A 14,049-nucleotide genomic window follows, 5' to 3' on the forward strand; every position below is an offset into this window, starting at 1 on the left:
AGCAAGGGAGGAGAAAAGCAAGAGAGTACAATCAATAATATTTGTATTGCAGTCACATCCAACAGCTCCTGTCCGGATCAGGACTGTACAAGCACATTAAGAGACAGTCCCTGCCCTCTACAGCTTAAACCCAGGAATTACGGGATGGTCGCTGTGGATGGGTTTAGATAATCACAACGTTTTCTCCGGATCTTGAATCTCATTTAATAGGATCTCCTCTGAACGGGTTTAAAGGCAGAAGGCAGGTAGCTGGTTGTGCCAAGAATACACACAGTAATGCCTGCCAGCAGGCATGCAATTAATCTGAGCCACTTAGGGGACTTTGGTTTTAATTATCAAAAGTAGGTAAAGATATGTGCAGTAAACCTCTGCAAGCCCCACTGGGGCCATCGGCAGGCTACCCATAGGCATTATCATGTGCCAGGGGTTTCAGAAGGGTGGGATAATGCTTTAATGGACCACTTTGTGGGAAATACTCCATGCAGGGTGGACATAAAGAAAATGCAAAGGGTCTTTGTGTGGGGAAGGAGAGAAGACAAAGGATAAAATTATTTGTAAGCCAGAGGATTCTTTTAGTCCTGGAAATAGGAAAAATGGAGGCTCTCAAGGACTGCTGAGGTGAAAGACGTAAGGGAACAGGGAAGAGCACATGCATGATGGATGCAGAGGGCAGCAGTGGCAGGGAGAAGGTGATGCTTTGAAAGAGAAAATGAGGTATCCCAAGACAGACTTTCTGAAAGCAGTGTTCAAGTCAGCTCCTCTGTTAGGTTCACAAGTGGCCTGGTGCTTTATGCAGGGTTTAACTGCTTTAGCATCGCATGCTTTGGGAAAGCAATAGAGAAGAGATATAGAGGAGCACCAGAGGAGTTGCACACACAGACAGCATCTCCGCTTGTTTGCAGTGTTCAGAAAGCATGAACAGGGCTGGCTGGGAGGAGGAGGAAAAAGAACTAGAAAGAGAATTGGTTAAAGCTCTTCTAACTGATCCACTCTCCTCTGCGCTCTCCTGGTAACAGCACTGCCACCTCTCTGCCACCTCCTCCTTCCTTCCACAAACAACCTCTGCAGGCCTGCTGCATAGAAACTGTGCCTGTGTAATTAAGGCCTTTTATTAAAGGGAATGACTTTAATGCAGGGATATTTGTAATTGCAAACATACTAGAGGAAGCAAGGAGCTGTGATGACTCCGAGCCAGAGCCTGGGTGGACCTAAGCTTCTGCCGCTGTTACAAAGCAGTGCAGAGCTCTCCTTGGATTTCTTTGGTGGCTCTGTCTGTTCTCATGGCCCCGAGTGATGAGAAGCTTTGCTTTGTGCTGGTAAAGGAAGGCATCTCCTGGAGGGAAAGATCTGTAGCTTACCAAAGACCTATGCCTTCAGCACTAACACTTGAAGGAAGCTCTTGTACCTGCCCTGGACCCAGTCATCAGAAAGCAATGAGGTTATGCAGAGCCAGCATGTTTGCTGCACAAGGGTCCTGCAGCATCACCAAAGCATTCCTGTGTGCCTCTGACTACACAGGCTCCTTGGCCTACTTCTTCATCAGTTTTCCATAGCTTGAAAATAGAGGAATGGCAGCATGGTTTTTCCTGAGCGAGAAGGTAGGAAGCAATAGAGATTATCACCATGAATGGTTGGTTTGAGGAGCAGTGGAGGCAGGTTACAGTGAGGAATTGCTCCAGTGTGGTATTGCTGGTGTCTAACAAGGAATATGCTCATGGTGCAGCAGTTTTCTTAATAGAGCCTATGAGTATCTACTTGCCTGCCAGAAGACTTGCTGAGACATGCAAGATTGGGCTGAAATGCGTTTGTCAGTCATTGCTGATAGGGCACTGATGAGCCCTGCGATCACATAATCCTTGTTTCTTTCAGGACACTAAATGTCAAGTTAAAAATTAATGACAAGTACTACGAAGGTCCCAGAGGATGAATTTTGAACAGCATCCCTTGGTATTCTTTACTGTGAGGGTGGTGAGGCACTGGAATGGGTTGCCTAGGAAAGTTGTGAATGCTCCACCCCTGGCAGTGTTCAAGGACAGGTTGGACAGAGCCTTGGGTGTCATGGTTTAGTGGGAGGTGTCCCTGCCCATGGCAGGGGGTTGGAACTAGATGATCTCAAGGTCCTTTCCAACCCTAACTATGCTATGATCCTATGATTCTATGATCTTCCAGGAATACCGTGTGTCTCTGCAAAGTAGAGTCCTTTTGGACTAATCATCATGTTTCTTCTCACTTCTCTAAGGCTGAAGCAAGGCAATCCTTCCTCTTTGAATCAATGAGGAGCCACTGGGCTCAAATCCTGGGCAAGGAGTTTCATTTGCACGAAATGTGCCTATGTCCCTTTGAGGACCTCGGTTTTAGGTGACTGGCCTTCAATACACCTAGGAATTTAGAGCCAACCAGTTTGAGCCTTCTTTCCATCCTTTGCATCAGTGTGACGCCACATCGCTCTCTTCCCTCAGACTGCCTTCAGCCTAGGAGAGCAAGAGGGCCTGGTGGGGCTGTTCATCAGCTCTTCAGTTCCCAGGGGGTGTGTTTCCCAACAGAAATCTCTCCGCAGGAGGCTAATGGAAGTTTTAGGCTCCCTTTAGGCTCCTAATGAGCATCGCTGTGGTAGCAAGGAAGTCCTCTGGGAGAAGTACTTGTCATCAGAAAGGTAATCCCAGAGGAGACAGAATACAGATGTTACCGGAAGGGAGAGAGGGTTAAAATGCAGCTATCAAACACCAGGCAGCCTGCTTGGAGTGGCAGCAGAAAGTCCTAAGATACTAAAGAGTAACTTTGCTCTGTACCCTTCAGTCTTTCCATGGACAGCAGATGTGGATCCCTCCTTCTGGAGCACTGCTTTTGTTGCTGGTGTGTAATAACAATATCATATCCAGAGAGGGACCAAAGCAGAAGCTAGAAGTTGGAGGAAAATGTTCCTGACTGTGCCAGAGCCATACAAAAGGCAGCACATGCACTAGGCAAGCCCATTTGTGAAAACCAAAATTACTGCTATAGCCTGGACCATCTGTAAATAAGCCACCCCTTGTTGTTGATTATTCCTGATACTTTTGTCCTTTATCCCTCTTTATTTCCTTTTAGTTCCTCTTGCTTTATAGAAGGAGTTTTGAAAACAAATGTTAACTGTTGTGATTCCTCAGCTCTCGTGATCATGTACATTACATAAGTGCTAACAAAGCAATTAAAGTATTCTGAAGGCTGTGATTTATACTAAATGCTGCAATGGCCAAACACAGCAAATAAGGATGTGGAACAATTACACTTTCAGCACTGTGGAATGACAGAGGCAGGGATTTCGTGACAAGCTTCGTAGGTGATAGCATACATCCCTGATTGCCTCGCTGCATGTGCATAAGGAGGATGAATTAAAGCAGCTGGAGTGAAAAAGATGCTGGCTATCTCAAGGACAGCTGACGTCTTCTGTTTTGTCCAGTTGCATATGCAGGAATACAACTCTTGCACAGAGTTTTAAAATATTCTACAAAAGAAGCAAATTAAACAGTTACCACAAAGCTCAGGTATTAACACTAGTGCCAGAGAGGGGGCAAGTAACTCTGGTTTCAGAATCAGCAACATGAACAACCCGAAGTCAAGGACAGTGGGTTCATCATGGAGCAGCGGGAGGTTCTTTATAGCAACATAAATAGATAAAAGCTTCTATTGAATAGCACAGGAATTGGCCAGGGCAGCTGGATAACGATTTGGGCCACAACCTTAATGGGGCTCCTTGTAAACTTATACTTAGACAAATGCTTTGCTGGATTGGAGCCCAACATTTACCATGCCTCCCTCCAAGCAAGACAAGCTCAGCCTATTAGTCTGGCCTCTAGACTCAGTGTCCTAATGTTTGCAGTGACTGGTATTTCAGAGGCCTTACTCTTTCTTTCTGCTCGGAAAGGTAGAGAGATGCCTGGGCATTGGAAGCTCTCTGCAGCATGCTGAGGAGACGTAACCTTCTGACCACGATCCTGATTGCCTTGCCATGGGCTCTTCTCCTAACCTTGTGGCACCAGTACCCAACCACCCACTACCTCAGCCTGCTGAGAAGTAAGTGCAAGAGTTCTGCTGCCAGCGTGCTGGTGGTCATGATGATTCCTGGTGTGAACCCTCGGTAGGAGATGCTCACTCTTGGGATGGGTTAAACGAAGACAAACTTGTCTGAAGGGTCCCTTGGGTTTGCCTATAGCAGGCACTCAAACTGTTCTTAAGAGTTACACATACCCCTTAAGGGATGGGGAGAGGATGCTGATGCAGTGGGTTGGAACTAGATGATCTTAAGGTCCTTTTCAATCCAAACCATCCTGTGTGCTGAGCACTGACTCCAGACAGATGTGTCCCCAGCACTCCCTGGAGAGGAGGCAGTGATTAGTTCTCTAACACCTTTCTTCTTCTTCCTTCCTTCCTTTTTCCCCAGAAGAGACAGATGAGAACGTGACCTCTAAAGCTTTCCTCAATGGTACATCTGCGCTGAGAGAAAGCAGCCTCCCATCATGCATTCGGCAGCAGCAAAGCACAGGGGCAACGCCGAGAGTTATCCAGAGCTATGTGTACTCCAGGCCTCCCCCATGGTCAGACACCCTGCCAACCATCTTTGTTATCACCCCTACCTACACCCGGCCAGTGCAGAAAGCTGAGCTGACCCGTCTGGCCAACACCTTCCTACACGTGCAGAACCTGCACTGGGTGGTGGTGGAGGACTCGCCCCGCAGGACCAACCTGGTATCCAACCTGCTGGAGAAGGCAGGGCTCAACTTCACCCACCTCAATGTGGAGACACCCAAGAGTCTGAAGCTGGGGCTGTCCTGGATCCCGTCCCACACCCCAAGGGGGACACTGCAGAGGAACCTGGGGCTGCACTGGCTGAGGGACAGCTTCAGCAACACCGCACCGCCAGAAGGGGTAGTGTATTTTGCTGATGATGACAACACCTACAGCCTGGAGCTCTTTGAAGAGGTAAGAGCCGTAACATTACATGGGACAGAAAAGCAGGATACAGCTGCAAAGCCTCTTAAGGCCAGAAGCACTTGCAAAGGCCTCTTAAAATACGACTACCATGTGGACTTTTAGCATCAACTGGGACATAAGGGCTCCTGCATGCTGCCTAGAGCCCTCCTCACACACCCTGCACTCAGTGGGAGCTGGGTACAGGGCAGATGCAAAGCTATAGATATGCAAACTCAGTAGTCATGCTCTTAAGGGCTGAAAGAGCAAAGAGCAGATCTGCCATGGTACAGGCCCCCCCCACACCATTGCATCAGGTACAGCCCTTTTTGCCAGGGACCAGAGGATATATAGCCCAGTAGTTATATCTCTCCCCAGGGAGAGCTGACCTGATTTAACTAAACCCAAAGAAAAACTCCTGGCAAGGCATAAATGTGCCTTGTTGCAGGGGTGTGATGAGTAGGGGACATTAGGGAAGTCGACAGGCTTTCTAGTCCATCTTTTTGCCTTGGCTGCCCTTCTGTACTCTGAGTTCCAAGCACTACAGCAGGGCTGTGCCCCTGGGATCACAGAAGCTTGCCCACAGTTCTGCTGGAAACCTGGCTTTTGTGAGACTCCACAAGTCTAGTGTAAACTTGCAAATATTAAGTAAACTCCCCTGTCCTCAATTTCAGCCAAACTGTACTACTTGAAACACAGTTCTGCATCACAACACATTGCCAGCTTTCCTATTTTGTTTTGATTCCTGTTAAGCTCATCCTTTCTTACTTCTTTCTAGGTCCTTTCTGATAGTTTAAATAAAACTTTACACTTTTAGGTAATAGCCATGGATGGAAGAACAAGGATTGGGGGGAATTTGTGATGAGTACAGAGATGCAATTCTCAGGGAGGGAGATTACTTGCATGAGGGTGAAGTTGGAGTGGGTGGAGTTGACCATACAGAGCTAAAAGCTGTACTTGGCATTCACAAAAATGATAACATTTTACCAAAAACTGGTAACAGTTTAGATGAGATCAGAAAACCAAAGGTTTTCCTTCAGAGGGACTGAAGATAGAATAACAGAATGGTTTGGGTTGGAAGGGACCTTAAGATCACCCAGTTGCAACCCCCTGCCACAGGCAGGGACACCTTCCACCAGAGCAGGTTGCTCCAAGCCCGTGTCCAACCTGGCCTTGAACACTGCCAGGGACGGGGCAGCCACAGCTTTTCTGGGCACCCTGTGCCAGCGCCTCAGCACCCTCACAGTAAAGAACTTCCTTATATCTAACCTGAACTTCCCCTGTTTCAGTTTGAACCCATTGCCCCTTGTCCTGTCACTACAGCCCCTGATGAAGAGTCCCTCTCCAGCATCCTTGTAGCCCCCTTCACTGGAAGGCTGCTGCTATGTGCATGGAAAAGCAGAGAGTTTGGTGTGCAGAGAAGAGAGTGCTAAAACAGCATTGTGGCTTTACAAGCTGTAGCTCCTCAAGCTGTAGCACGGGTGAACAAGAGCTTGTACTGCCTAGAGCTGTGTGGTTGTGTGGGAAGCCAATGGAGGAGGATAGGTGCCAATGACAACAGAGAGTGGCACACTTACGGGCTGGGACAAAGGTAGCAGGGTGGAATTCTCATAGCACTGTTTCCTTCTGGCCCACAGATGCGCTACACAAGGAGGGTGTCAGTCTGGCCTGTGGCTTTCGTTGGGGGGCTGCGATATGAATCCCCCAAAGTGAGCCCAGCAGGGAAGGTAGTCGGCTGGAAAACCGTCTTTGATCCAAACAGGCCCTTTGCTATTGACATGGCTGGGTTTGCCATCAGCATCAAGCTGATCCTGGAGAAGCCTCAGGCCAGTTTCAAGCTGGAGGGAGTTAAAGGAGGCTATCAGGAAACCAGCCTGCTGAAGGATCTAGTGACTATGGATGGGCTGGAGCCCAAAGCAGCCAACTGCACAAAGGTGAGTAGGACATGAGACCTTGAAGATACATTCTCCTTGCTGAGTCCTGGCTGCTTTTACAGCCTCATGCCATATGCCTCCACCTTCCACTGTGCTGCAATGCTGAGCGGGGCTGAGATAGACAGACAAATTCTTCACAGATGCAGGGCTCTGAGAGCGCTAAGGAACAGTTAGTGCCATGCACTCTGTGTTAATAAAGAGCCTTAGATGTGCAATTCATGCCCAGATTGCTTCTCCAAAATCCAGAAGGACTGGCAGAAGGTTGGTCTGGTTTTGGTCCAGAATCATCCTTCCTCCTTGACACTGTTTCATGTGCCTGTGAAGTCTCTCCCAGGCTCAGCCCCTTTGAACGATGCTTCAAACAGCTGTGAGCCCTGGGTTTCTGAGGATCTCACCCGATGGATGCACTACTTTTGGCATTTCTTTGGCATCCAGAGCCCCTGAACTCTGCATGATTCCCTCTAGGTGTTGGTGTGGCACACAAGAACTGAGAGGCCCACTCTGGTTAACGAAGGCAAGCGTGGATTTACAGACCCCAGAGTAGAGGTGTAAGCAGAGAGCCAGCTCCAGGGTGTGAGTACTCTTGTCTTTACTGCTTTTGGCAAGGTAAATAATCTGTACCTGTTTCCTTATTTATACTATTGTTTCCTCCAAGGCTATATATATATATGAATGTCCCAGTAACTCCTTTACCATGCCACCCGTTGCACAAGAAGTAGATTTTCATCTTTACTCACTGAGTCAGGTTCAGCAGCAGGATGGGGGATTAAGGCAACCACAGGTGAGGGCAGGAATGTATCAGAGATCAGTGCTATGTTCTTAGAAGTAGAGATTGATAAAGAACAGGTTTCATAGAAGCTGTGACCTCCTCTGCCCTCTGATCCCAATGTCTGCCCTTGGCAGATTCCTAGCCCAGAAGTCCCAAAAGAATAAAGGTATCCAATTTGGGAGTACCCAGCTCTTTCTGGAGTCACTTGTATCTGTGGCAGGATAGAGGATGCTGAATGATTTACTCATACTTTAGAAGATACTTCAGGGCTGCTTCCAGCCCTGACCCCAATATACACCTCAGCTGAGCTCTACCAGTGGAAGTAAAACTGACAGCTTTTACACAGGCAGTCATGAGTATTCCACTGCGCTGATCTGCTATGTGCATTACTAGTACCTCCATACAGTATTTCCACATCACTTCATCATCTCTGAGTGACAGCCATATGAAGAGTGCAAAGCAATCCCAGCGCCCACACACCCAGCAGCAGATGGGACAGACAGTTGCTAAACAGAGATACCTGGTGCCACTATGGGGACCCTGGGGCAGCCTACCTGTAGGGCACTAAGTCTATACCATATCTGCCAGCTTTCCATTAATATCTCAGCTAACCCAGCAGCCCATATGTGATGCTAGACACCTACGCATGGGCAGAAGCCCCTCTTTTAACCTGTGCTTCTGTGAAATCCACTAGCAGTAACAGGCTCATTTTGCATACCCACCATGCTGTAGGCTAAAGCTGTGATTGCCCAAACTTAGCTCCTAAGGACTCAGATTCCAGTTAACTGGTCTGGAGGTACGACTTTGTAAAGGATGAGCAGAGTAGACCTGCCTTGCCTACTTGTCAGAAGAGGGGTATACTGCTCCACTACAGATGCAAAGTGTGGATGTGTGCCATTTATGTATCAGCACTTTTGTCCTCATCCTCTCCCAGCCAAACTCAGCCATCCTCCATGAGAAATGCCACACACCTGCTATGGAATCTTATGGGAATGGTTCCCCATATGTCATTTGTTGTGGGAAGCAACCAGTCTGATAGATCAAGGCACTGCCACTCATTCACCAGCAGGACTCGCACCTTTATCTAGAGCCATCCGGTGCTTTCAAGCCAGAGTGTCAGCTGGGTCAGCTCTGTGTATTTATAAGGAGCTTTCCACTTGCATTAGCAGTGAATTTGACCACAGCCCCTTCTGCATCACTGCCAAGTGGGAAGGTGGCATCCATTTCAGGAGATACCTGCAAGGTAATTTACTTGACTGCCCAGCCATGCAAAATCATTAGATTCCCCCCTTTAAAGTTTTAAATTGAGATCTCTGCTGATGGCTACAGTGCTTTAAAGGTCCTTACTATCAAGGCTGCTGAGCCTCAGAACCTTGACAGACATGATGTAGATAAGCCAGCACTGAGAAAGAAAAAGAAGGTAAAATTGCTCCCCTGAGGATGTTCTGTTCTTAGACACAGTAGGAGAATATTTCTGTCTTTCCCTCCTGGCAATCAGTCCTTGCTGAGGATAAGATCAAGCCAGTCAAGCCCAGACCTTCCAGAGGCCTCTTTCCCCTTTAACACTTGCAGATGTGAGCCAGGCAGACAGTGCTTGGTATGGGATTTGGTGCTCTGTTTAGTTGGACCACTTGCATGGCTGCTTGGCACACATCTTGGTGGATAGCCCCCAAGGGACCTGCTCATCATGTGAAGATCAGGCTTCAAACGGCACTACATAAATAGTAGGTATTTTGTTCCAGCTGAATCGCACACTGTCTTCCTTGCCCCCATTCCCACCACCTGTAGCAGTGTCCAGCTAAGGCTGTGAGAGAAAACTGTGCACCAAAGCAGAGGTGCAAAGAGGGAGCAATAACACACGTCAGGGTTTTGCTTTTCATGAGAGACAACAAAAAGATAAACTCATAAGTTTTAAACTCAATGGTTTTCCCTTCTTCCCTAGAAAGTCTGAGATGTGCTGGGATTGGGTCGAAAGCCTCAGCTACTTGCCCAACCTCTTTGCTCAAAGTAGAGGAGCGGGAGGGATAAAAAGGTGGTCTCTGAGCCCATCTTCAGCTGGACAAAGGCTTTCACTGTGGAGATGTTGTGGGAAATGGCTATAAGCCTGATCTCTGAGAAACACTATGGCGGCATGCAGAGTAGGAAGGGGAATGTGGACGATGGGAAAAATCCTTGGGATTTCCTGTATTGCAGCCAAAAGCTCTCCCAGAATCTGTCCCTACCGACTGCAATGAAACCCCCTCAAAACACAGGGTTTGGCTTCTAAGAGCAGGAAACAGAAAACAATTTTGCTTTACACTTTTCTTTGTTAAAGCCCTGAAAACAGTCACTCAGGACTGGTGCTATAAGAACTACCTGTTCCTATTGCTAATATCTATTTACAAGCACCCAAAAGAGAAGAGTTTGCTTAGGTTAGCACAGAACTCCTGCTGCCTTGTGACATTTGGAAACAGGGGAAGTTGTTCATCTGCGTTTCAGAGCTCGCAGACAGACTGTACAGCGATCCTCAGATCTCATCCTCCTGCTCTTTCTTTTAAGATAGGCTAAAATAATTAGTTTATGGGGAGAAAAACTGCCCTTCAAAACCTCTTTCTGATCCATAAATATCTTCCAGCTAGGACTGTAATGCGGACAGAACAAGCAGCTTTTCAGCCATATCCTAGCCCAAAGCTGTGCATGGTGTGATTGAGGAACCTGGCTACTGATGCCTGCCTAGTGCCTACCTGAGCTGGGGACAGCCGTGTTGGAAAAGCATCCCCTGCCCTGCTGTCCTGGGTGTAGCATTGACATCTCTAGCTCCTTCTTACCTCACCCTGTGTTTGTTTTGACAGAGGCAGCGGACAGTGATCACTCCCAAAGTCTGTCATCAACCCCAGTGGCCTGTTCTGCCCAGCTCTGCTTTACTGCTGGAGGATGCTAAACCCCCCCAAACCTCGCCACGCCGATCAGCTCCCACTGCCTGAAAGGTGGTAACAAGGAGGGACAGAGCTGATGTGGTGCCCTGTGATCCTACAAGTTCTTCACCCTTGACTTCATGCACTGGCTCCCGTTCCCCACTTGGGAGAGGAGTGTTTCCCTTCCCCTGTGGGCTCTGTGTTTTTAACTACTCATTAGGATTTATTACACGTGATCTCCATTCTCAGCTGCGCCAGCATAGAGGCTGAAATCCAGGATGGGTATGGGTGCCTCTGAAGGTCTCTCTGGCAAATTGTAAAGCCTGAGCTTCAGTGCAGCAGCTCAGAGCTGCGGTGGTTCAAGGACAGGAGTTAGCTCATAAGCACAAATGTGGACCTGCTGGCCTGAAGCTGGTACACTCTCAAAACAGCTTTAAAACAAAGCTATCCTGAGAGAGGGTCTCCCTCCAAAGGATGCACATAGATACCAACACAGATCAGCCTTCAGTACTGGAGAAGGACCAGTGCTGAAGGGGTTTGGGACCTCCAAAGGGATCTGGTGCCTACACCACAGCTGAGAACTTGAACTGCCCTCACTTAAGGTTGGTTTAGAAAATGCTGTCCCCCATCCCCAGGCCCAGAGCCCCCTGGATGAAGTTCCTCTCCTGCTCAGGGAGACCCAGCAGGTACCATGCCTCCTTGTCTCGCTGCAGAGACCAGAAAGCAGGGGCGAAGATGGGTGGACTTGAAAGTGTTGCTCCTCGCCTTGAAGCCTTTGGTAGCCTCAAATCATGTATGCAGTCTTGCTTCCTAGGCCTCCAGAGAGGAAGACTCCTCTGTGAGATGGAGGTGGGTGAGAAATGCTCAGAGAAGAGGAACTCTCAGCCTGCACCCATCTCCTGTAAGAACACAGAGGAATGTGGAGCAACATCAGTGGGAAACTTATCTTGAGCACATGGATGCCAACTGAAATAGCAAATGTGACAATGTTTTCCAGTTGAACTCTGAAAGGCATGTGTGTTGCTGTGAAGAGAGAGGAGACAGTGTCATGAGGAAGGGTTTCCCTTTCCCTCAACAACACAGGAAGGCAGCCAGGTGGAAGGCAGCCCACAAAGGAGGAGGTGGCAAATGAGGACTGAAAGAAGGATGCACCGGATGAAAAGCACAAGTGTTGGTACCATGTGTGTGTGCGTGGGGAGTGGTGTCGCTGTGACTTTTCCAGGAAGAATCCTCGAATGACCCAGAAACCCCTCTGAGCATATCCTGACATCCATCTTCACTCAGGCCATGAGAAACAAGGCTTTAGGCATCCAAAACACATCGAGGGGGAAAGCTATGCGCAATTGAGTCATGCCCAGCCCAAGAGATTCTGGGCTGACAGGAAACTTATTTATTTGTTGATTTATTTATACCAGAATTCTTCTCTGCCTGTTCCTTGTTTAGGTTTGGGTTTTAGCTTAGATCACCTGAGGCATTCCTGAAGAAAGAACATTACCCCCCTCACCGCAAAGCAGCAGAGCTTGGTGTTCACCAATGAATGTCTATGTTCTGCGCTCCCTGGGGTTTCTTCACAGTGGTGTCTTAAACTGGCAAAACCATCAAAAACACAGCAAGGAAGGGAATTACGGTTCGTTTATGCAGGAGATGTGGGTGGCACTAAGCTTACTGCTCTCGAGCAATCAGAGCAAGGTAAAGAACATGTGCAAAGGAGGGCTTCACTCAGCACACAGTCCCCATGAGATCTCAGGAAGCCTCCGTGAAGGGGGCTTTTTGAAGGCTATCTGAATGAGGGGGTCAGTCCATGTTCCCTCAAATGGGGAATGAGCCAACCTGCATCCTGCTATAGGAGGCCGGCTAAAGCATAGGAGGGGGCAAAGGGATTGAGATGCCTCCTATCAGAGAAGGAGGCAGGAGAAATCAAGGTTAGAGCAGCAAATAGAGAAATGGAGACTGTGTTTAGTTAGGCTGAGGCTGGGGTCTTTCTGAATGAACACACCCAGCACTACAAGGCCACCCTGCCAGCCATCACAGCATGAAGGAATACTGAATGGGCCATAAATTGTATCTCTTTTGGGCCCTGGAAAGGTTCTTACAGAGAAAGGATCTGGCATACTGGTTCTGGATAGCATGAAGGAAACCCAGCGTCCACAAAACACTTCTCATTTTCCATGTGTCCGAGCTCTGTGTCCTGTCTTCTACAGAAGGTAGCAGGCCTTGCACTCCGGTGCTTTGCCAACTCGTCTTGCCACCAGGCAGGTGGGCTAGATGCTTTCACTCAGCATTAAACCAAGATGAAGTCCCCTTCTTTGTAATTTGAATGAATGAGCAAGAGCGAGGGAATAAAGGAGTTGGTTCATGACCTCCGTTTTCTCCTCTGAGATGGGCAGGGTTTCTGCCCGTATGAACAGAGGGGGATATGGTGATTAATTCCCTGACCTCTGATCTCGCACAGCTCCTACACAGGGGTTTGGCACTGACAGTGGGTGTTTGGAGCAAGGATCTGTTCTCATTGCGAAGGATACCCTCACATACATGCTTTTAGAAAGTTCTCTCTGCATCCCTATAAGAAAGTCAAATCATTATTCCTTTTTTTTTCCAATGGGGACCTGGATTCCAGGGATAGGCACTACACCATCAGTTCAGTGCTGCTCGGAGGCTGCTCTCAAGACCAGCCCTCTTGTGCCATCTCCATTCTTGCCCCAGCCTGGCCCTGTGGAGGAGACTTTCTGTGAATCAAGAATCAGTCACAGGACCAAGACCTCGTATGGACACAGCTGATATTGCAGGCTAGCAGACATCTGGACCTGCTCAGCACAAATACTCTTTTCCCAGTAGAGCAGCCTAAGGACTGCTGCTGGTCAGGTTGTATCAGCTAAGGGTAGGTAACAGATAGCACAGGTTAAGAGGGTTGTTTGTTAGCAGAGTTGTGTGGGAGAGCCAGAGTCAAGAGCTCCAGGCTGCAGGGGAAGTAAGGATGGAAGCTGCAGTTGGAGCCTGAAGCATTTAAAGAAGAGAAGGTATCCCAGCACCTGGTTTTTACTAGCTTATTAGTATCTGATATTCATGTTCTCTGAGATTCATCCAATTCACCAACCAGTGAATATTACTAACATTTCCTGTTGCAGAAAATACTATTGATGAAGGAAAAAGAATGTCAAGAAAGTACTTTTTAATGGTTATTTATTTATATTGAATGGTACTAGAGCGTTATTAAATATGATGTGAATAGTACGATATTGCACCATTGTCTTGTCTTGCAGCGTAAACTCATGGCATCTGTAGCTGTCATTTTGGTGGCATGGTGACTGTCCCCACTGAGATAGGAATGTCCACATCTTGGAAGTGAGAGGTGGTCAAAACACCCTGCAGACAGGCAGTTCTCCATCACAAGGGAGGGAGGAAAGGTGCTGCAAGCTGCCTTAGTGAAACAGCAAGCTGCATTGCATGGTCACGCAGAAACAAGGCTGCTGCTGGCAATCAGCAGGCTGCTGACTTCTGTGGAGGTTTG

The 14,049-nt window shown here is 48.1% G+C and overlaps 1 protein-coding gene across 4 annotated transcripts in view; it reads left to right on the top strand.

Moving 5' to 3' along the window:
* The window catches only part of LOC134170963 (galactosylgalactosylxylosylprotein 3-beta-glucuronosyltransferase 1-like), a 28,805-nt gene extending 15,033 nt beyond the window's left edge, over positions 1-13,772 (top strand). For 2 of the 4 annotated variants that reach the window (XM_062632787.1, XM_062632814.1), the window contains exons 2-6: positions 3,902-4,050; positions 4,418-4,956; positions 6,582-6,878; positions 7,344-7,451; positions 10,479-13,772. In XM_062632787.1, coding sequence (XP_062488771.1) covers positions 3,939-4,050; positions 4,418-4,956; positions 6,582-6,878; positions 7,344-7,430 — 1,035 coding nt within the window. In that variant the 5' untranslated portion in view covers positions 3,902-3,938 and the 3' untranslated portion in view covers positions 7,431-7,451; positions 10,479-13,772. Of the gene's footprint in view, positions 1-2,588; positions 2,654-3,901; positions 4,051-4,417; positions 4,957-6,581; positions 6,879-7,343; positions 7,452-10,478 lie in introns of all 4 variants that reach the window. The other 2 variants (XM_062632806.1, XM_062632796.1) reach the window with 2 other exon arrangements.
* The last annotated feature ends 277 nt before the right edge of the window (positions 13,773-14,049 follow it).

This window comes from Pezoporus occidentalis, unplaced genomic scaffold, assembly GCF_034315485.1.
Source record: "Pezoporus occidentalis ecotype Australia unplaced genomic scaffold, CSIRO_AGI_Poc_V1 ctg111, whole genome shotgun sequence".
NCBI lineage: Eukaryota > Metazoa > Chordata > Aves > Psittaciformes > Psittacidae > Pezoporus > Pezoporus occidentalis.